At 44.5% G+C, this 24,251-nt stretch overlaps 1 protein-coding gene across 6 annotated transcripts in view; it reads left to right on the forward strand.

Moving 5' to 3' along the window:
• SH3GL3 (SH3 domain containing GRB2 like 3, endophilin A3) overlaps positions 1-24,251 on the forward strand; it is a 135,768-nt gene that overhangs the window by 25,296 nt on the left and 86,221 nt on the right. Inside the window, exons 2-3 of one of the 6 annotated variants that reach the window (XM_049108511.1) lie at positions 13,400-13,516; positions 14,185-15,611. The exons of 2 other annotated variants lie outside the window; for them this stretch is intronic. In XM_049108511.1, coding sequence (XP_048964468.1) covers positions 13,400-13,516; positions 14,185-14,816 — 749 coding nt within the window. In that variant the 3' untranslated portion in view covers positions 14,817-15,611. Of the gene's footprint in view, positions 1-13,399; positions 13,517-14,184; positions 15,612-24,251 lie in introns of those variants that run through there. 3 more of the 6 variants (XM_035714390.2, XM_025437084.3, XM_035714389.2) reach the window with 3 other exon arrangements.

Raw genomic sequence — 24,251 nt, forward strand, 5'->3', positions numbered from 1 at the left:
CCTTTGGCTCAGGTCATGATATTGGGGTCCTGGGATTGGACCCCACATCAGGCTCCCTGCTGAGTGGAGAATCTGCTTCTCCCTCTCCCTTTGTCCCTCCTTCCTGCTTGTGTTCTCTTTCTCTCTCTCTTTCTTTCTCTGTCTCAATTAAATAAATAAATAAAAATAAAGGACCACCTTGTGTCCAGGAACATGTTCCTCACTTCCATCTCAGGCCTCACCAGAGCAGCCTTTACTCTCGCTATTTCTGTCCACATTTTGCTCATGATTATTTCTCTGTCTCTAAGAAGAGAGAAGCATCTCTATTCTTTCTGCGCTCCTACCAGAATCACCCTTGTATCTGTTATTTCCAGTGGGTACCTGAGACTCATCAGGCCTCTACCCATATCCAGTTCCAAAATTGTTTTCACTTGCAGATATTTGTTACAGCAGCTCCCCACCTCTTGGTACCAAAATCTGTCTTTGTCAGCTTGGGCTGCATAACAAAATACCATTGACCAGGTGGCTCAAACGTCCTTGGGTGGGAAGTCCAAGGTTCGGTTCCTGTGGAAAGAAAGTCCTATTCCTGGCTTGTAGTTGGTCATCATCTTGCTGTGTCCTCAGATGGAGGCAAAAGAGAGCTCTGAACTCTTCTACATCATGTATGGATAGCAGTCCTGTCTTGAGGGTCTCACCCTCATGACCTTATCTGAATATATTGACCTCCCAAAGGCCCCACCTCCAAATACCATCACATTGGGGGTTGGTGCTTCCACATACAAATTTGGGTGGGGATAGAAACATTCAGGGCACAACAGCACTCAAACGTACAATCTATACGTGTTTGGGTACCTTTCAGTTCTTTGGGTGTATGCCTGTGAGTGTAATTGCTAGGTCATTCTTAAATCCTATGATCTAGAAGAATTCTCTTCCTCTTTCTCTCTTTTCCTCCCTCCTTCTTCCTTTCTTTCCTCCTTTTTCTCTCCTTTTCTTTCTCTTAACTTTTTTCTTTTCTATTTCTTTTCTCTCTTTCCTTCTCTTTCTCTCTCTCTTCTCTACCTCTTCTCCTTTCTTTTTTTGTTTTCTTCTTTTTTCCCTGTGACATCCATTTGTTGAAATGACCAGGCCTGCTGTCCCACCTTCTATCTTCGTGCTGCTTTTCAGCATGCTCCTCTGAGTTTTGCATTTCCTATTATTTGGCGCCAATATGTTTATTTTCTCTGCCTTTCCTACCCTCACTGTGTTCTGTTTGATGTATTTGCTCTTGTATTTTGTCCGTGGCCTGTTTTCGGGGAACAGACCCTGTGGCCCCATAGCAGATGCTGCTCTCTCCCACAGTAAAGCTATGTGTGAGGAGGCCTTTGCTCTTATTCTTCGAGGAACTATTTTTGTTCCCTTATGCTTCAAATTCTGGTCATAGGCCTCAGTCTTGTGTTTCTATTTGCTCATCCATGAATAGGCCTAGTGTTGGCTCAGGGATGTGCTGCCCTGTTCACTCACAGTGCCTCCCTGTCCTCCCTGACGGGCCCCAGGCTGGGCTGGTGTCTCCACTGGGACGGTTCTGGTCGGTGGCACATCTCGGGCAGCTCTTTCTGGCTGACATAGTTTCTGTCTTCCTCCCTCCCCATCTGTTTTCTGACAAGCGGTACAATGGATGTTGGCTCCACAGGACCTGATCAGGCCTTCCTGCCATGAAAATTGACACCTGCCTGCAGGTTGTCTTCCCAGGTGAGGAGGCCACATGCCCAGGAATGCAGCTGGTGTGGGCACCTCTCACAGTGCTGGTTGCTCGTGATGAGCTGTAGAGTCTGGATGGATGAGGAATGCAAGTTACTGATGAGACATGAGGACTCAATCTCTTCAGAAAGGGGTTCCCAGCAGTGTCAGGGTGGTTGTGTGACTGGGTTCACATCCCTTGGGGCTTCGGTATAACAGCAGCCAGTGAGGTTAGGATGCCAGTGGGGTCACTGCTGGCCCATACTGTGTTCTTTCTATGAGTCAGACTTCAGGACCCTTCACTTCCACATGTAGGAAGCGTGTCATGCCAGACTGAATTTGTTAGCACAGGTTTTTGACTGCCATGTGCTAAAAAGTTGTGCGATAAATACATAGACCTACCGTGTCTGTGAAGGAATGGGCATGCTCCCTCTGATGCGGCCCAGCTGATGCCACCTGCTCAGCTGTGCACCTGCAGCCCCTTGGGGGTCACTGGTTGGTGACTGTAGGCCAGGATTCCTTCCCAGCAGCAGCAAAGCCTTCTGATTTGCTGTGTGATATATGGATTCTTATCTTTTCCAGACTGACTGCTACTCCCTTCTCTCCAGACTTTTATTTGTTTTCCTGGAGACTTCAGTGGGCAACCAGGCACTGTTTGTCCCCTGCTTCCCCTTACTCAGGAGGACCTGTGTGGACTTTTTGGTAGAGATACTGGCGAGTTCTGAAGGCATAATGCTGTGCCCCAGGGATGAACGGGGGCCCTGGGAGCCCAGCGTCATTTGTGCTGGCAGGTGGGATGCTGTGTCAATAGCTGGTCTGCTGTGTGGCTTTGGGAATGCTTCAGCTCTCCCGACGGCACTCTCTAGGAGGGTGTTAGGTCTCCGGTGACTCCCAGGACATACGACTGGCTTCTGAGTGTGACTCTGGGAATCAGGCTTGTTGGCCTCCCTAATTGTGACGAATAATACCTACGTGTGAAGAAGATTGAAACTGCACCACAAAATCCAAGGAAAAAGGTAAAAACCACCTCAGATTTCCACTCTCCAGGGTTAACTGCTGTTCCTTCCCTTTTGATGTCGGCTGCTTCCTTTGGGGGGGTGGGGTGGGCGGTGAAGCCTCTCTCAACCTCCTCTCCTACAGCAACTGAGCTTATTACTCAGTCCTTAGCCAGTGTTTGAGAGCCCAGGGCCAACTGTATGTGTTTGCACACTGCATTATTCCTCCATAACTACAAACACAAGACTCCTTTGATATGGAATGAGTCAGTCGCCTGGGGTCACCACAGTTGTAGGTTCCAGTCAACCTCTGCTGTGTGATCTTGGGAGAGTTACTTCACCTCTCTGGTCTGTACCTCTAAAATAAAGAGGCTGTAGCAAAATACCCTTTCCAGGTGAAACTAAGCAGGGAATTAGGCCTAGTAGAGAACAGCCTGTGGGACCAGACATGCGGGTATAACTTCATTTCACCGCCTTTCACTTTGTTGCCCACAGACACCACATGTCTTCCAGATTGAGGGTTTGGGGCCAAATGGCCAAATGGCTGCCGGCCCATTTTTCCAACAGCATTCACTCACTTCGTGTCTCTGTGTCACTTTTTTGGTAATTCTTGTAATATTTCAAACTTTTTCACCATTATTATATTTGTTTGGGTGATCTGTAATCAGTGATCATGACTAGCTGAAAGCTCAGATGATGGTTAGCTATTTTTAGCAGTAAGTATCTTTTGGTTAAGTTTTGTACCTTTTTTTTTTTTTTAGATATCATACTGTTGCACACTAAATAAACTACAGTGTACTGTAAACATAACTGTTACTTGCACCGGAAACCAAATGATGCATTTGACACTCTGTGTTGTGGGATTCGCTTTATTGCAGTGGTCTGGGACTGAACCCACAACTTCTCCAAGGTGGGTGGGGGGGCCTGTACTTGCAGACCTTTGTGGTGAACTTGGGAATTGCTGCGTGAGCAGTGAATGATGATTGACTAGGTAGGGACTCGTGTGCTAGGCTGGGTCTCAGATCTGCGGATACCAAGAAAAGCAAGACACAGTACTTGCCCTTGAGAAGTCGCAGTGTGTGTGTCGGGAGACAAAAGCAGAAACAGGTAACTCCAGTGTGAGGGGACATGCCGTTATCTGATAAGATGCCAGGGGCCGGGCACGTGTCTAGAATGAAACAGGCTGCACATGTAATGGGGCTGTGTTTTGTTAGAGCAAGGCTTCTTGGTGACATGACTTTGTGGGACATCCTGTTATCAGAAAAGCAACACCCATAGTGTCTGTGATAAAATGAAAAAGTAAACATTTGGTCTTTGTCCCTGGTTCCTGACACACAGCTCCTAAGACCCTTGCAATCTCCTGAGTGATAAGAGTGTCTTTTATATGCTAATTGATGAATGGGGCTTGGGGGCCCCTAGACAGTTTCAGGTGGGGCTGGTTGCCAGACAGACCAATGTGTGATGAGAAGGTTGGAGCTTGGAGTCCTACCATTTGGCTTCTTAACTTTCACGGGGAGGTGGGCAGAGGGATTGAAGACTGAGTTAATACTAGTGAACAGCAATTTAATCATTCATGCCTACCTGATGAAAACTCCTTAAATGAAGAGGTTTGGAGAGCGGGGCTGGTAAATGCATTGAGGTGCTGGGAGGGTGGTGTGCCCACCATGGGGGGACATGGATGGATGCCCTGTGTGTGCCCACTGCCCTTCCTTGCCCCGTGCATCTTTTCAGTTAGGCTGTTCCTAAATTGCATCCCTTAGAATAAACCAGTCAGTAAGAGTAAATGCCTTCCTGAGATCTGTGCCATTCTAGCAAATTCTCAGACCTGAGGAGAAGACTGTGGGAATTCCCAGCTTTGTAGCCAGGTTGGGAAGAAGCATGGGTCACCCGATATTGGGACTGGTGTCTGAAGCAATGGCCGAGCACTTAAATCTTGGAGTCAGATGCAAACTCCAGGCCATTAGTATCACAATTGGATGGTATTGTTCGACGCTAGTTGGTGTTGGTTGCTGGAGAAGTGATTGTTGGTGGAGGGAAAACCCAGACATTTGGGGTCAGAGTGTATTGAATGAAACAGATCAGTGTCCCTGATGGATTTAAGGGGCACAAACTGGAATGTTGTTGGTCTGGGATGATGTTGAAGGCATTGACTTCATTGTGGAGGTCAACCACTGGTGGTCAGCATGGTTCCTAAACTCACCCCATTGGTAGGTGTTTCTGGAATGAGTGAATCGGAGGCAAGTAGAAGTGACCTTGGATAATTAACCAAAGTATAGTGAAGCTCCTTTCCAAACACTGGTGGCTGATGATCTTTAACTTGTCAATAATGCATGAAACACTACATTGGACTAGAACATTCTCTGAATTTAACTTCTGCATTCCTCCAGGAGCAAATGCTTCTTTAGTGTCTGCTCTGTGTGCATTCCAATCAGCCAGGCATACTTTTGTTATGAAATGGTGTAGATAAGATTTAGAGGACCTGACCATCTTTCTGCTTTGGAATTTGTTGAACCTAAGAGTAAGTAAACAGATTCACACCTCCCAGGTTCAAAGTCAAAAATATATGTGCTTGCACTGCTCTGGTGTGCAAATTGCTTTCAAGGGAGCTTGGTATTTGAACGGTGCTCTAAGGAGTGGGAGAGTAAGTGACATCTTCAGGTGTGTGTTCCAAGTCACGAGCAAACCTGGATCAGAATCCACCAGCAAGGCATTTGGATGACACAGAGCCTGATTTGTTCACTTCGTGTTCGTCTGGCTTCCAGCATGTGGAGGAGGTTGGCCTGCTTGCTTGGGAATATGTTTCATTAAGCAACTGAACCAACCAATGGAAGAGACAACCTTTAATTGTTAGACACACTTCCTGACCTACAGGTATTCTCATCAGAAGTTAGAATAGGGATCTGCTGGACTTGCTAGCCGTTCAGTTTACAGTAAAACATGAAAGGGGAAACATAGGAGATACCACCACGGATGCAATCTGCCAAATCTAGGATGTGGAATTTATAAGGGATGGAGAACACATTTCTTTAGTAGGTAAATGGCTGAGAGTAAGTCGGGGAGGGGAATGGAGGTGAAAGAAAACAGCACTGGGGCAGAAGCAGTTGGCTCTCGTCTCCCAAGCTGGACAGCCTGAGGGGGCCTGGTGGGGCCTGCTTGCTTGGAACTCGGGCCATCCTCTGCCTGAGGGCTTTTCTGCCTCCTGCAAGAGTATGTCCAGCAAGCAGAGCAGGGTGCCAGACAATCAATGGCCTGGAGAGTTAATGCCCCTCCGCCTCAGCAGTGATGGATGAATATCCCAATGTTCTCCTCCCCTCCTGGGGTTGGGACACCCCACAGGGCTGCCCCAGGCTCTCTCCCGGACTTGTCCAGAGGAACCACGCTCCGTTTGTCCCCGTGGTGTGCTCCCTTTGGCGGCTCTTTCCTTCCCTGGCTCCTTTCCCTCTTCTCCCACCAGTTTTGCCGGTGTCACTGCCCAGATAAACGGTTTGCACTGAAGTCATTGCCTCGGGGCCTTTTTCCAGACAGAGGCATATCCATCCAGGGCAACATGCAGACCTTATCTGCATCCCAGTTTAAACAAACCATCTGTGAAAAGGCATGAATCTACCAGGGGAAATAGGATCAGCAACTGTATGTCAGACACTATTAAGGAATTGCTGAATATATTTTAGGTGTGAAAATTATTTCTGCTTATGTTAAAAAAAATAGTGCTTACCTCTTAGAGATACAGACTGAAGGATTTGCAAGTATTGGGATTTGCGTTGAAACAACCCAGGGGCAGGGGGAAGGGTACTGGGAGGGGGGCTGGTGCAATAAAGGCAAATTCCAACAGTTGTTGAAGTTGAATGATGGCTACATGGCGGATCATCACACGGTTCTGTCTACTTTGGTGATAAGTTAAAAATTTTCCAAAATAAAATGTTAGAACAAAGCACGTGAATGCCCTTCTGGCCTCCCTGCTCTGTGGCAAGATTATGCTCTACCAGTCTTGGTCCTGGGACACAGCAGCTTTGGTTTGAGTGGGTCAGGGGGCTCCTGAGTCCCAAGCATCTCCGTTCTTGGCCCTGCCCACCTTGGCAACCTGCATTCCCCGCCCCCCCGCCCTACACGCATTTCCATGGCCAGACTGGAGACTTCAACAGTGCTCAGACCTGTTTCATCCTGAAATCTTAAATTCCAGCCCATGAGCTTCTGCTCTCAAATCAACCCATTCATCTGGTGCTATCGAATCTGCTTTCCAGTCTACAGTGCACCAGCCTCCTACAGGGCGTGTGGTCTTGACTGCTGCTTGCCAGAGCTGCAGGGTGGGTGGGGTGGGGAGGTTGTGCGCTTCTTCTTTAGAGTGGTGGTCAGTAACTCCAATGGGATACCCGGGAGGATGTGACTTTGGCCTTGGCAGTACTCCAGGAGTGTGATGGCGGAGGGGCAGAAAAGCGGGCCATGCCACCATGATTCTAAGAGGTAGGATGGAAACCCCCAGTCAGGGGAGGATCCAGTAAGAGAAGAGTTCAGTCCTCTGGCAGAAGAATGTTGGAGAAAGCTAGGGTTGTTGTCTGGGCATTAGCCAAATGGCCTGGACTTTTCCAAAATGAAATTGGAATATAGTCAGGAAACCAAGACAGAAGTCCAATCTTGAAAACTGAACACATGGGCCAGGTTTAGGGTGAGTCTGCTGCTCCTGGCTTACCATAGGTATTCCATCCTTTGGGCAGCAAATGGAATGGCAGCACTTGGCTGCTGGAGGGGTCAGGGCCAGAGCCCTGTGGGGCTGCTTTCTAATGGGCTTGGTCACTAAAGCAGGTGGGTTGAGGGTGGCCATGGAGAACATACACGGAGGCTGAAGTTCTTTTATATTTGTCTTATTTATTGAGAGGTCTCAGTTCTGTTCTGAAATAGAAACTGGCTTTATTTTTATCAGTCACTGTTATCCACCATGCCGAAGAGAATTCTTCTTTCCTTCTGTGGAGGGGGACCCTGAGGATACGTTGGAGAGCCATAGCTTTCCTGCCATGCTCAGTGTTGAAGACACTCTTCATTTCTCTGGTTATAACTTAGCCTGTCTCCTATAGCATGGCGAGAGACAGGCTCCCGGCTGCTGAAGTGGAGGAATGCCTGTAGTCAGGCTCTGAGGAGCATCCTCCCCATCCCCCTAGCTGCTCCTCCCCTTCCCCGCCCCCGTGCTGGGTGCAGGGAGACAGTGGGGGAAGCCAGGTTTTTAAGAGTCCCAGCTGGGGATGATGATGTGTGTGTGTGTAGGGTCTCAGGCTTGCTCTGGGAGAGCAGCTCTGTCCCAGTTCCTCCCTCCCAGTTGGTCCCATTGGTGGTATAAAACCCTTAAAACCCCACCATCATCTCCAGGGCTATGTCTATCACTCATCCTTGAAGCTGCCCGAGAGCCCCATGGCTCTTCCTGTACGACTCCCTGCCTTGGGCCTTCTGGAGTCAGGGGAGCTACTGGAGTAGCTTTTTTGTACCTTCTGAGGGCTGAGGAGAACAGTATTCCTTCCTTGGAGGCATCTTCAGTCTTTGCCAGTGGTTTTCTCAGTGTGTCCCCTGACTGGCTTTGGGGAAGTGAAAGCACTCCCATCAGTTCCCCTGAGCCGGGGAAGAAATAAGAAAATGAGCTAACACACAGGGCAGTTCTAAGCACATTAAATATTTTAATTGATTTAATCCTTGAGATGACCAGATCAGGTAGTTGTTATTACCCTCATTTTACAGACGAGAGATCTGAGGATGAGAGTGGACATAAAATGCCCCGGGTTCCCAACTTACAAGTGGCATTTGTGGGACTTGAACCCAGGTGCCTGGCTTAGGTGTGGCATGTTCCTCTCGCCCTGAGGCCCCTTCTCCCCATGAGGCAGGCCACGCCCTTCCTCCTCTGTGTTCTCTCCCTGTACTGTCTGTGGAGCATTTGGGTGGGGACAGGGCCGGTTCTGGCCTCTCTTGGTAATGGTGGGGTGCCAGAGGCTCTGTCCGTGGCTGGAAGCTCATTGGTGACTCTGACTGTGGCCGGTCTTGAGCCTTTCGTCTTCGGCTTTGACCTTTGGTCAATAGGGACGGTCCACTCAGCTTGCTCTTTCTGATTATTTCAGCAGCGTGACAGCCCCTGCCCTTTCCTGAAGCTCTTTCCCCGAGGCTGGGTATCTCGTGGCTTCTCTTCCTTCCCTGCCCGCCTGGGGTTGTCCAGGGCAGCCTCCCGCGCACAGCCCCCGCCTGCAGGCCCCTCGAGGGCTGCCTCCCCTTTCGTGCTTCCTGCGGGCGCAGGTCTCGGGGCCTGGAGCAGCCTGACATCAGTCTGCCCTCCTGCCAGGGCTGCTGAGCCCCCGCGGGAGATCTTGTAACCGCACCGATGTTTCTAACCTGCGGCTTCAGCTCCGGGAGGAGCCGCTGATCCTTTCTTTGGCCGCAAATGACTGACTGACTTGCCTTCTCTCTGGGTGGCTCTTCCCGACCCGCTGCAGCCCTGAGCTCTCCGGGCGGCGGTCCTGGCCTCTCCCCTTCATCTTCACCTTCTTCTTTACCACCCTCTTCGGAAGTGTGCTGCTTCCGAAGATCCTCCCGTGACTCACTCTCCCTCCAGCCCGTCCTGGCTCACTCCTGTCTTCGCGGCCGGACAGGTACAGGGCAGATCTCCGCCTTTGCCTCCCCTTCCGTCTCCCCCTCCGCCCAGTGTCACCTGCCTCTCCCTCCATTCTCTCTGGAGATGCGGCACTCAAGGTGTCCTCAGTGTCTTGCTAAGAGAATCCAGCAGGTGCTTGTGCACAACAGGCTGTGCATGGTGGCGCCCCGCTCTTGAAGCACCTGCTGTGGTTCTCACGGCGCTCTGCTGGTGAGACTCCTGCTCTGTCCACCGCATTTCATGGCTTCTCCTTCTCTGTCCATCTCTGGAAACTCAGTGATCACTGGGAGTTTGCTCCGGGTCCTTTTGTCCTTCCACGGAGCTCATATTCCGTGGGTGATCCCACCCACTCTCAAGGTGACCCATGTGACCTCCTACCTGTAATTCCCAAATCTGAATTTTACCTCCTGTTATTTATCTTGAGCTATTGACAGCCTTCCTAGGCATCTCTACCTGGGAGCCCCACACACATCTCACATTGTCCAAAATAATGCTTCCCCTTCCCCCTCCCCCAAACCTTTTCATCACCGCAATTGCTAGAAATTGTACAGCTGTTCTTCATCTTTGAGTAAAGGGCTCCAGAACCATGTTTCGTTATTGTTACCATGTTTCTATTCATTATTTGTTTGACATTTCTTGATTGTCCTTATTTACTTGGCCTTGTCTGGGCACCCATTCCCTACCCACATCTCTCCAGGACCCACATGCTATAGATTTTACCTCCTGAGTATCCTAAGATCTGTTAACTCCTCTCTGTACCCATCACTGCCTCAGGGGATAGCCTCATTGACTGTCATCTACATTGCTTATACGCTCACCTGTGTTTCCTCCCTCTCAGACCATATTCCTTAGCCTGCCAGAAGGATCTTCCTAAAGCACAAATCTAATAATGTCATACCCTACTAAAACTCTGGCCTCTCAGGGTCACCCTTTCCTGCTTTCCATTGCTGCCAGGACTGCCCCTCCTCTACCTGTGTCTGCTGACCCAGATCTGGCCATCCAGAACCACCTGCAGTTGGGTTGGGTTGCCCCTTTGAACCATATCCATGCTCCTCTCTCTGTTGATAATTCGCTTCCCTTTGTCTCCCTTCATTGTCTACCTGGTATTTGTCTTCTCTCTTTCAAGACTCTGCTGAAGCATCACCTGCTGCATTAGGCATTTTTGCTGTTTCCTGCCTCCTTACCCCATCCCCTACTGGGGAAAGTTGATTGCTCTACTGCCAGTGTTTTTATAGCCAGTACATGGGTATATATGTACATACCTGGCCCATTGTGATCCAGGATCTCTTCCTTGTCCTTCGCTCTTTAGTGTCTGAAAGCTCAGAAAGGGAGATTTATGCTGGCCAGTGTTTAATTCATTGAAGTTATAAATAAAACAACGGATTCTATCTTATACTTTTAAAAAGTTATTTATTTATTTATTTATTTAGATCATGAATGAGAGGAGGAGCAGAGGGAGAGGGAGAAAGACCATCTCAAGCAGACTCCACACTGAGCACAGAGCCTGACCCTGGGCTTGATCTCATGACCCTGAGATCATGACCTGAGCTGGAATCAAGAGTTGGACCCTTAACTGACTGAGCCACTCAGGCGCCTCTCTATCTTAAACTTTTAAAGAACAACTTCTAAATCTTGTAAATTCATTTGTAAACCTAGTAACATTTGTGTTAAAATGAAAAGCACTAATTTTACTTGCTCTTTGAATGATGCTCAATTTATAAATTTAACCGATTAAACTTTCAAACAGTACCATTTATGCATTCCATGGATTAATTTCTCTTAAGTATTTTCAAGTATAGCTATAAGCTCAATACGTATAATTCTTATTAAGCTTTAAACTCCGTAAAAAGTAGACAGACACATATAAAAATACCTATAGACGTTATTACTATGATTGTACCTTACGAATCATTGTATCCAGTACAGAAGCATTAACACCAGTGATTTCCTTATCCCACAGTCCTAAGCCAGCTGTGGTCCCCAGCCAAATTGGGAACCAAAATGTAGTCCAGCTCTGTGTTACTGGTTGGAGATTGGGACCTGGACTGAGAATGTGGGGCTCCTTCCAGAATGATTATCTGAGCTGGTGTCTGTTCAGTGGCACTCCTCATTGGTGGCTATCACATCCACAGTCAACAGGACTTCCCTACTCCATTCTTTTTAGTGGGATCTTTTCCAATTTTATGTGCTAATTTTTCAGCAGACTGGTATCTTTTTGGTTTTAAGATTTTATTCATGAGAGACAGAGAGACAGAGAGGCAGACACACAGGCAGAGGGAGAAGCAGACTCCATGCAGGGAGCCCGATGCGGAACTCGATCCCGGGTCTCCAGGATCATGCCCTGGGCCAAAGGCAGGTGCTAAACCGCTGAGCCACCCAGGGATCCCCATGCAGACTGGTATCTTTTCCTGAAATAACACATCTTATGAATTATCAGGGACTTGCTGGGCTCTTGGATTCTAGTTTCATTGTCTAGGATTTTTTTCAGATCTCCCCATTCTGTGCCCAGGCCCTGTTATATTGTGTAATTGTTGTGTGTTTGCTCTAACGCTCTGTATACTGATGGATTTCATATATTTTATTCAGGTTGCAGTAACAGTAGTTCGAACACTGGTCATCACTTACTCAGGTTTATAATTGGTATAGTTCTCATTGTCTACCATTCTGTGGTCGTTTTATTGACCCTTAATCATTGACTCTCTGGGCCTAGAGCAGTGTCTAGCTCACGTGCTAGGCTCTCAATCAACATTTGTCTAGCAAATGACTTGTTTCCTTGAGTAGATTTGGATCTCTGTGAGAATTGGGATTGTCTTATTGTTTTCCTGGAACCTAACACAGACTGGGCCTGGGTCATGGTAGCTACTCATTACGTACACATTAAATGAATGAACCAGGCAGAAATTGTGGATTGTGATTGCTGAGAATATTAAAACAATTAGACAGAGCTTTATTTCTGAAAGATTCTGTATTGAATGCCAGCCTTGAGCATCTCATTAGATTCTCTCCCTTGCTGACTCCTTCTGACCCTCCCCTTCCTGAGCACCTGACTGCTACCTTTGCTGGCCACTTGCTAAGCCCTCAAAGCGGGCTGGAGTTCATAGGTACGGCTCTGGGCCAATATGGCCTTTGGGCCACATGTGCTGAGCCCTATCAAATGCTAAATCTCCCCCCTTATGATCTTGGTGATATGCCACACTGCAGGATGTGGGGCCTGGCTTCTTGAATGGCTGCTAAAGGCTGGGTGACAAAACCAGAAGTGTTGGGTCCTTTGCTCCCTGTGATGAACCTGAACCAATGGGACATAATAGGAGGGAGCTGCACAGAGACATTTCCCTTTCTTCCCCCCTGCCATGGGCTACTCCGAGGTGCAGCTTGTTCTTTCAGGTCTTTCTGAGAAAGTTTCAAGTATCGAGTAGACATACCTATCTGGTTGCCTGGTGCCTCCTCCTGGCTTGTTCTGAAGGAGGCCAGAGCCATCACTCTGCATGCTTCCTAGTATCTTCCCTTGTGCCTCACTCCCTCTATCCTCACCTTCACCATCCTGGGCTTGTGCCTCTTAAATAGATTGTCAGCATGTTAATCCTTGCCTCAAGCTCTGCTTTCTGGAAGACACAGGCTATACAATACCCTTTGGTAAAAGTTATAGTCATGAATTCTGGAATATTTTTCTTTGCCCTCTCACTGTCTCTGAAATTCTGGAGGAATGGTTTGTGTGGTCAGTGACTAGAAAATATTACCTTTTTTGTTGTTTTCATCTGATTTTTTTGTTCAATGTTCCAAAGTTGTTGTTTTATGCTTGTTAGAAACAGGAAGGGGCTATGCAGTTCTTTGAAAGCCAGCAGCTTGTCACCCTTTTTGTGGCACAGTTAAAAACTTTATGAAGTTTTCAAAAAAGTAAATTGATTAAATTTGAAATTATTTCCTGAAGAAAACCCTGTGTTTTTACATTTCCAGAAACTTAATAGTGTAAGCAACCCAGTTTATGAAGGATATAGTTCATATCTTAAGGTAAGTTCTAATTTTATATTTGTAAAGTGCATCCTAAGAGTACTTTTTGCCCTAATGTTGTTTTTTCCTCCTGACTTAGATATTAAAGAAAAAAGTTCACTTTGCTCATCTCGGTCCTGTTTAATAATCTTGAAACAGTTAGAGGTGGAATTCAGGGTACGATTCTTGGTGTCACAAAGGGAAGAGACATTGAAAGGTCAGTTTACTCATTTTCTTATTTGAGTGCAAGATCTGTTACTCACCCTGGACATGTGAGAATGTATTTTACATTTAAGACTTACCAGCCTCTTTCTGGGCAGTTGTAGGAGAGGAAGGAAACCCAATGACTCATTAGAAAAATAGGGATCTTAGAAATAATGTTAATTGCAGTCTTTCATATGCAGACAAATCTAATGGGGACCAAATTTCTCTCTAGGAATAATAGACATTTCGAAATCTGGAGAATGATTTAAAATCCTCATCAGATGTGGTTATGTTTTTAGACTGAGCAACAAATATGTGTCTAAGTCACAGTCTTCTCTCTGAAGGTCTAATTTACTATTTTAGGATGACCTTCTTCTGGAGACGAGGCACTCCCTTCACCAGCATATGGAAGTGGAAAGCAGAGCTAGGGTATAGAGCACTTTCAGAGCGCACGATTGGAATAAAAATGTTTTGGCGCCTTCCTTGGGGCTGCCTCAGAAATCTGACAGTTCTGGTACCCAGAGTGAGTGAGGTCTGTAACCATTGCTGTGTTGGGTGAAACGGGAGTGTAGGTATAAGATACACAGTAGGGGAGAGGGGAGGCCATGGCCTCTGCATTCACCTGTGCCCATGTCCGGGATTCATTTTTAAAAAAATTTTTATTTAAATTCAATTTGCCAGTATATCCAGATTCAGTTTTGTGTTCACCCTCCTTCTTCATACATGGGTCTCCTGCACCACTCAGGAATTGGGCTTACCAGGGGAATTTTAAAAAAGAAAACCATAGCTGGGGGCATCACAGTGCCAGATTTCAGGTTGTACTACAAAGCTGTGGTCATCAAGACAGTGTGGTACTGGCACAAAAACAGACACATAGATCAATGGAACAGAATAGAGAATTCAGAAGTGGACCCTCAACTTTATGGCCAACTAATATTCGACAAAGGAGGAAAGACTATCCACTGGAAAAAAGTCTCTTCAATAAATGGTGCTGGGAAAATTGGACATCCACATGCAGAAGAATGAAACTAGACCACTCTCTTGCACCATACACAAAGGTAAACTCAAAATGGATGAAAGATCTAAATGTGAGACAAGATTCCATCAAAATCCTAGAGGAAAACACAGGCAACACCCTTTTTGAACTTGGCTGCAGTAAGTTCTTGCAAGATTCCATCCATAAAGGCAAGAGAAACAAAAGCAAAAATGAACTATTGGGACTTCATCAAGATAAGAAGCTTTTGCAAAGCAAAAGATACCGTCAACAAAATTCAAAGACAACCTACAGAATGGGAGAAGATATTTGCAAATGACGTATCAGATAAAGGGCTAGTTTCCAAGATCTATAAAGAACTTATTAAACTCAACAGCAAAGAAACAAACAATCCAATCATGAAATGGGCAAAAGACATGAACAAAAATCTCACAGAGGAAGACATAGACGTGGCCAACAAGCACATGAGGAAATGCTCCGCATCACTGGCCATCAGGGAAATACAAATCAAAACCACAATGAGATACCACCTCACACCAGTGAGAATGGGGAAAATTAACAAGGCAGGAAACCACAAATGTTGGAGAGGATGTGGAGAAAAGGGAACCCTCCTGCACTGTTGGTGGGAATGTGAACTGGTGCAGCAGCCACTCTGGAAAACTGTGTGGAGGTTCCTCAAAGAGTTAAAAATAGACCTGCCCTACAACCCAGCAATTACACTGCTGGGGATTTACCCCAAAGATACAGACGCAATGAAACGCCAGGACACCTGCACCCCGATGTTTCTAGCAGCAATGGCCACAATAGCCAAACTGTGGAAGGAGCCTCAGTGTCCACTGAAAGATGAGTGGATAAAGAAGATGTGGTTTATGTATACAGTGGAATATTACTCAGCCATTAGAAATGACAAATACCCACCATTTGCTTCGACGTGGATGGAACTGGAGGGTATTATGCTGAGTGAAATAAATCAATTGGAGAAGGACAAACATTATATGGTCTCATTCATTTGGGGAATATAAAAAATAGTGAAAGGGAATAAAGGGGAAAGGAGAAAAAATAAGTGGGAAATATCAGGAAGGGAGACAGAACATGAAAGACTCCTAACTCTGGGAAACGAACTAGGGGTGGTGGAAGGGGAGGTGGGCGGAGGGTGGGGGTGACTGGGTGATGGGCACTGAGGTGGGCACTTGACGGGATGAGCACTGGGTGTTATTCTATATGTTGGCAAATTGAACACCAATAAAAAATAAATTTATATAAAAAAGAATGGGGCTTACCCCCTTATGTCTGTGTCTCTTGGGGTATGGTGCTGTGCCCGCTGGAGGCAAGCACAGCACTTAACCTGTGTTTCTCCTTGGAGCCCCCTGCTCAATACTCACTAATTCTGTGTTCCAGGTCACTTTGTAGAACATAACTACTGTGAACAATGAGAATCACCTGTATTTGGGCCTCAATTTCAGACGCTGGGAGGGATCCAAGGTTGTATGAGTGAAAGCAATTGTAGTCAAGGGTTCACGTAAAATACATGTTCTTAAAAAGTGTAGCCCTATCTAAAATGTGATATCATGCTGAGACTTTCAGACCTCTAGGTGAGAACTTTTATACCTCCTGAGATTTCTAGGTTTAATGCTTTGAATTATACCATTTTAAATTAATCACATATTTCCCATGTCACCTTATTCATTGGAAAAAAATATAGAATATGAAGAGAAAGTAAGAAAAAAGGCATACAAATCCCATTAGCATGCATTTATGTTAATATTAATATTTGGTGTATGTCCCATATTATTATATTTACATACATGTGTGAAAATATAAAAATAACATATACTCGTTTCGAACCTGCTTTTTTTTTTTTAAAGAATTTATTTATTTATTCACAGACACAGGGAGAGAGGGGGCAGAGACACAGACAGAGGGAGAAGCAGGCTCCATGCAGGGAGCCCGATGTGGGACTCGATCCCGGCTCTCCAGGACCACACCCCAGGCTACAGTCGGCGCCAAACTGCTGCGCCACCGGGGCTGCCCTGCTTTTTTTAAAGATTTTATTTACTTATTCATGAGAGATATATAGAGAGAGGCAGAGACAAAGGCAGAGGGAGAAGCAGACTCCCTGTGGGGAGCCGATGTGGGACTCGATCCCAGGACCCCAGGATCATGACCTGAACCAAACCAGATGCTCAACCACTGAGCCACCCAGGCATCCCTTGAACCTACTTTTTTCACCTAACAATATGTTGTGGCCATATTTACACGCTGACAAGTACAGATCCATATCATAAATTTTATGGTATTAGTGGCTGCATAATACGGATGTACTATCATGTATTGAAGCAGTTTCTTATTGTTGGATATTAAAGTTGTTTCCAATGTTTTGCTAATAATAATAAGGAAAATTTACTAAGTGCTGTGTCAGGTGATGAATTTAAGATGTTCATAGGTAGGATTTCACCTAATCCTCTCACCAGACCTAAAGAGTATGTATTATCTATGTCCTGTTTACAGATGATGAAATTGAGGCACCAACCATATGCCTAATGTATACAGTAAATCTTGGAGCTAGGATCCAATCCTGGCAGTCTGACTTCATTTCTCCTAACTGGAATAATGTGTAGTCAGTGACTATGTGCTCCTGTCTCTGACACAACTTTGACAATTTCTCAGGGTAAAACATATTCTGGAGGTTGCTGGCTTGGCATTGTATATTTTAAGGACTTGTTGTGCATTGCCAAGTGATATTGCAGAAAAATTTTCCCTCAAATGATGTAAGAGAAGCCCCGTTTCTTTCTATCTTGATGGATACACAGAGCCAAAGACAGTACATCATTATTTTGATTTTTATTTAATTCTGAGGTGAGGTATTTTCATGTTTTTACTCATACTTTTAGTTTTTTAGTGAATTGCCAGTTTATATGTTTTTTTATTGATTTTTTATTGATTTTTAAGCATGATTTCAAAATCAAAAACTATAATAGGAAAGACTATTAAAAACATTTACATACGTGTGTGGTTTTTTATTTTTAAGAATTCTTTCTATATTTCATGTGATTGTTAACTTGTTATAAATACTTTTTCCTAGCTGGTCTTTTGAAATTTAGAGTTTTAAAAATATTTAAAGAATATTTTTATTGTGATATGTAACATACATATGGAACAGTGCAGAGAATATCAGTGTACACTTTATCAAATAAGTATGAGATGAACAGCTTCTACCACCAACCAGGTCAAGCAGTAGACTCTTGCCAGCTTCTTAGAAGCTCCTCATATGTGCCTGTATAACCTCCTTCCAACCCTCTAGAAGAAGCTGCTATTGTGATAACCAGTTTCACAGGTGCCCTCCACTGATTCCCTCTTCCTGGTCATGTCCCCACCCCACCACCAGTCCATAGTTGTCCCATGTGACCAATAGAATACGGCAGAAATAATGGGATGTCGATCCTCAGATTGGGTTATAAGAGATTGCAGCTTTCATCTTGGGCTCTCCCATTCTCTCATGGATGAATGGCTCTGGGGGAAGCCTGTTGTCATGTCTTGAGGACACTCAGGCAGCTCTGTATAGAGGCCCAGGTAGCAAGGGCCTGAGGGCCTCAATCCAAAAGCACTTGGGTAACTGAGGCCTGCCAGCAGCTGTGTTGGGTTCACCAGGTGGCATATCCTCCTGCCTTCAGGTGACTGCAACCCTGGCTGACAGCTTTATTGTGACCTCGTGACACTCTGAGCCAGAGCCACCCAGCTAAGATGCTTCTGGATTCCCGAGCCTCAGAAACTGTGTGAGATAATGCGTGTTTGCAGTGTTAGGTTGCTGAATTTTGGAATAATGTGTCACATAGCAATAGATAACAGATGCAGCTATTCTGATATTTTTATAATAATGATTTCCTTGCTTATAATTACAGTGTTACACACCTACGTGTGTCTGAACAATACAATACAATTTAGTGTTCCATGGGCTTTTAGTTTTTATGCATGGGATCATTTAATTTTTTAATTGGGTCTTCAATATCATGCGTATAAGTTTATCCACATAGTTTCATTATTCTCTCATTATTATTTTCTCTGCAGTCTAGAACTCCACTTACTTAGGCATCTTTTTTCCTGTTGATGGTCATTTGCATTGTTTTCCAGTGGGATGGACTGTTATTAAGAGTGTTGCTGTGAATATTCTGGGCACGTTTCCCTTGGCACATTGCACAGTTTTTCCTAGGTCTACCCAGTGGTATAATAGCTTGGCTAAAGGGTGTGGGTATCTTCACCTTTCCCTTCACTTTACCAGATAATGCCAGATTATATCAATGTACACTTTCATCTTTAGGATATGAGAGCTCCTATCGTTTATGTCCTTGTCAATACTTGGTATTGTCAGGCTTTCAAATTTTTGCATCATGTAGTCATGCCTCATTAGGATTAAAATTTACATTTCTTTGGAGGCCAAGAGGGTAAGAACTCTTTTTTGGCCACTTGAACTTCCTTTTTAGTGCCATGCTTATTCAACTATTTTGTCCATTTTATTTTATTTTTTCAAAGATTTTATTTATTTGAGAGAGAGGAGAGGAGAGAGAGTGAGCACTAGCACTGTAGAGAGTGGGGCAGAATGAGAGGGAGAAGTAGCCTCCCTGCTGAGCCGGGGCTTAATCCCAGGACCCCGGGATCATGACCTCAGCAGAAGGCATTCTTTAACTGACTGAGCCACCTGGAGCCCCTATTCTGTCCATTTTATAAGTTGTCTTTTTCTTATTTATTTGTGGCATTTCTTTATATATTATAGATACTAGTTCTTTCCTGTCCTATACTGTGCATATATCTTTTCCTGCTCTGTGGCTTATCTTTTTTCACTTTCCAAAGGCTGAAGTCTTTTGATAACAAGATTTTTAAAAATGTTAATGTAGTAGGATTTTTTGTAGTCCATTTTATTAGTCTTTCTTATTACAGCTTTTGATTTTGAAATCATATTTAGAAAGGCCTTCCTGGGGATCCCTGGGTGGCGCAGCGGTTTGGCGCCTGCCTTTGGCCCAGGGCGCGATCCTGGAGCCCCACGTCGGGCTCCCGGTGCATGGAGCCTGCTTCTCCCTCTGCCTGTGTCTCTGTGCCTCTCTCTCTCTCTGTGACTATCATAAATAAATAAAAAATTAAAAAAAAAAATAGAAAGGCCTTCCTGCTCTGAGATTACACAAATATCCAACTATATTTGGTGGTTTTATTTTTATAGTTTTACTTAAAAATATTTAAACTATTAGTTCATTAGGAATATTTTTGACTCTGTGATGAAGGCAGTATATTTTTATTTCTTCAGCATTATGAATATGGTTAATGAGGTTACAGACTAATTTGGCCTCTTCCTATCAATCTTAAGTGCCACTTGTATTGTAAAATTGTATCCTGTATAGTTTTGGCTTTATTTCTGAACTTTCTGTTTTGTTCATTGCTATTTCTATTGATTTGGGCACTTCCTGCTTTTTAAAATGACTATAGCTCTGTGGTACGTCTCTAGTAAGGCCTGTCCTTATTCCATAGTGTGGTTCTGCAGCACTCCTGATGTTCTTTATTTTACATTTTTATTTTCAGGATGAGCCTTGGGATCATCTTTGTCAGTTTTCTCAAAATAGGAACATAAGAATTTTTATCAGGGTTGTATTATAGGTGTATCTGCGGAAAAAGGACTTGTTTGGGATTTTGAATCTTCCCACTTCTGCATGTGGCGTATCTTACCATGTACTTCCAAATCCTTTTATGTCCCTCAGCAAAATCAGGTTCTTTCAATATCGGTTTGGCAGATTCTTCTGCAGTATTCTAAGTACTTAATATCTTCTGTTGCTGGGGTGACTTACCTCCTGAGTGTTTTCTAATGCGTGGCTGTCCAACCACTTCTCCCTCCCTTGGAGATCAGGGGCTTCTGAGAACCATGATGAGAGGCTGAGCACTGTCCCAGCTCTGCCCTTACCTGTTTGCCAGAGTAGGTTTTATTTATATAAATACTTCTGTGTAAAACAGTATAGTTTCCCTGACCAGTTATTACTGAAATTTGGAAATCCTTTTTTGCTTATGTATTATTTTTGAGTCATGATCTTTACTGATCTCTTTTATTGATTTATTTATCTTATTGATTTATCTTGGATCTTCCAGGTAATCCTTCATTCATTTAAAGCGTATTTATTGAGAGGCACCTGTGTGGCTCAGTTGATTGAGCATCCAGACTGTTGATCTCAGCTCAGGTCTTGATTTCAGATCTCATGAGTTCAAGCCCCATGCTGGGCTCCACACTGGGCACGGAGCTTACTTAAAACAAAACAAAACAAAACAAAACATATCTATTGAGTACCCACTGTGTACCAGATACTTTTCTAGGTGTGTAGAATATTTCTGTGAACAAAACTGATGAATGGATTATATGCTAAGTTCAAAAGTAAATTCAAAAGCAGTCAGTGTAGGTCTCAAGGACAAGGGGACATCTGAACTAACCTGGAGGCGAGGATGTTTGGCTATGCAGGTAGCGGCTAGAAGTGTGTGCTAGGCAGAGGGAACAGCCTGTGCCAAGGCCTGGGGGAAGGAGCATGCCTGAGGAGTTTGAGGACCCGGGAGGAGAGTGGCTGGAGCAGAATGGGTGATGGAGAGGAGGGTGGCCAGGGAGGATAGAAGACTGTTCATGTGGAGCCTCACTTTAAAGACTCTGGCTTTCACGCTGAGTGAAAAGAGGCTTCTGGAATATTGGAGGGGCAAGATGGATTTAAATTTAAGAAAGATCATTCTGGTTGCTGCCTGAGAATAGACTTTATAGGGGCAAAGGTGGAAACTAGGCAGCTGGTTTGGAGGCCACTGGTGCAAAAGCCCCTCACCCAGCAGCTTACTGTGAAGTAAGCATTGGGCGCACCTTTATGGACTGAATTTTTTTTTTTAAAGATTTTATTCAAGAGATGGAATAGAGAGAGAGAGAGAGAGAGAGCAAGAACCAGCGGAAGGAGAGGGAGAGGAGAATCAGACTCCCTGCCAAGCAGGGAGCCTGAAGTAGGACTCGAACCCAGGACCTTGGGGTCATGACCTGAGCTGAAGGCAGATGCTCAATCACTGAGCTACCCAGGCACCTCAATGTTTTTTTTTTTTTTTTAAATATACACACAGAGCATTTTAGTATGCTTTAAAAATTCCACACATTTAAGAAATACCCATTTTTCTTATGAAAAGTATGGAACAAAAGAGTGAGGGCAGTGGGATCATCTATGGAATGGGCCATTGTGCCCAAGCCTTGTCCTACGTGGAAGAGAGGAGAATAGAGCTTGGCTGGTGTTGGAGGTGAGGAAGCAGGAGGCATGGCCTGCATGTGCTGAGATCAGAATCCAGGGATGTAGTTACTGGGGTGAAAGCTGTCCCGCCAACCCCTCCTGGGGCGCTGTAAAGACTATGATGGTCAAGTTAGGTTTTGCTACCAGCCCATCACTGTGAATTTCGGGTTTAAATTAGCGTCTATTTTCTGCTGTCTCACTTCTCACTAGCTCTTTACCCAAGAGCTCAGAACTGCTCAGGAATTCATTGCTCAGCAATGGGAGTAACAAAGAAGTTTGTTTTAAAGTTAGGACTTCATACTTCAAATCCAGTTTTATTGGCCTGATAAAGGTGGGTTTCTGTTAAATTTAATGAGTTGGTCAGTGTCAGTTCCTGTTAAATTTAAGAACTATATTTACACTTTAAGAATAGGATTTAAACTTCTGGAGAAGGAAAGAGGGCAAAAGTTCTTTTAAGAATGTGCTATTTTTATGATGCCTTCCAAATTATCAAGAAATATGAATAATTCATGGGTTTAACCCTAGAATAAGTAGAAACTATTTTTTGCTATCTCAGAGGAGTTTGCAGTCACTTTGGGGAGATTCCATCCCTACCCCCAATCTCACAAAACCTATTTTAAGACACACCCTTGAAAAAAGTGAACCAAGAACAGTGCTTAGAAATATTTGGGGTGGAGTTTCACATTTCTTTTACTTGGTCCAATGGCTGTGGGCACCCACGTTTCTTCCTTAAGGCGCATGCCCAGTGCTAGGTTCCACGGGAACACATTAATGTATGGGTTCGCCCATTGGCTTTATGTTGAGGGAAAAACAGAGTGTCATGGAAGGCTTAAGGATTTTTTTTTCTTCTTTGGAAGTACAAAGTGCTTTTTGTTATTAATGCATGTGCAATCAGACAACTTCATCCACAATGCACAGCAATTCAGTAATATGGCTCTGCCTGGTGCAAAATACCTCATTTTGTATAGAGATGCAGAATTGCTTCATGTAGATAGAATAGAAAGAATCTTTGCTTTATTCACATATGAATAAAACGTCTTTGTTCATGGAAAAGAAAAGTGCCTCTTATTGTTTAGAAGCTCTGTGAATTTTAAATTAAGCTGATGCCTCACTATATTATATCTTTCAGGGAAAAATAGCTTTTCTTTATATATGCTTGGGCCCTAATGTCTAATATGGTGGCATAAATGATTTTTGTTCTGCAGTTTGGTTATTACATAAGAGACTGTATGTTTGCCTCAGCTGGCCTCTATGAGCGAATTGTTTTAGCAAAATTTTATAACTTTAACTCAGATTTTAAAAATTTATATTCTCTATCCTACATAGGATTTGAAGCAATTTATAAGAAATTTAAAAAGTAAAATGTTGATGGTAATAATGATTCATGATCAGGGAAACTATAAATATATGTAGTAAAGGCCAGGCTTGTGAAGGTCTCTGGGAGTAGATATACATGTAAACAACACTTATAAAAAAGTCCGTGTTGGAGCATTTGAGTGGCTCAGTGGTTGAGCATCTGCCTTTGGCTCAGGTTGTGATCCCGAGGTCCTATGATCGAGTCCTGCATCAGATGGCTCCCCGCAGGGAGCCTGCTTCCCCCTCTGCCTCTGTCTCTGCTTGTCTTCTCATGAATAAATAAAAATCTTTTAAACAAAAAGTCAGTGGAGTTGCTATTGTTGATCCTGAGATTTTTTTAAATAATATTTTATTCATTTATTTTAGTGATAGGGAAGTGCGGGGCGGGGGTGAGGAGCAGAGGGAGAGGGAGAAGAGACTCTGCACTGAACGCAGAAGGCGATGCAGGGCTTGGTCCCAGGACCCCAAGATCATGACCTGACCTGAAATCAAGAGTCAGGTGCTTAACTGAGCGAACCACCAAGGCGTCTCAATCCTCAGATTTGATGTTGAGCTTCCCAGCAGTCAAAGTGAAAAGAGGGACTTTTCTCTGGCTCTACACAGGACTACATAAAGCATGTCCACCACTCAGCAGGAGGATGATATTCAGGCTTTCCCAAGAGAGAACCAGCCAATCAGAAGAACAGAGTGAATAAGACATGCTGGTGGGAGCTGGCACCCCAGTGTTTGTGCCTTCATCTCGCTCCTCATGGGAGGTACCTACTCTGGAGAGCCACCTGTAGGACTACAGGTAGGGACATGGCTGGCAGGAGTGCCTGGTGTCCACTCACACCTGCTCTCTAGCTCCACGTACCAGCTTCTGGCCTTCTCTGAAGGGTTCACTGGTCTTTAGCAAAATGAGAAAAATAAGGACAAAAGAAAAAAATGAGTTTCTATCAAATCTGAATTTACTTGATTCTGCTTATAATTTTAGTATTTAAATGAAATAGCAATAGTTAAAAAAATGAAGAATCCTTTCCTAAGAAAATGAAGAGTTAGAAACACTTTATTGTATGGAAACAATAATAATGATAGTAAATTATTAATAGTTATTTTAATGTTTTATATTTATTGTTTTTATA

The sequence above is a fragment of the Canis lupus genome, chromosome 3 (genome assembly GCF_003254725.2).
Source record: "Canis lupus dingo isolate Sandy chromosome 3, ASM325472v2, whole genome shotgun sequence".
Taxonomy (NCBI): Eukaryota; Metazoa; Chordata; class Mammalia; order Carnivora; family Canidae; genus Canis; species Canis lupus.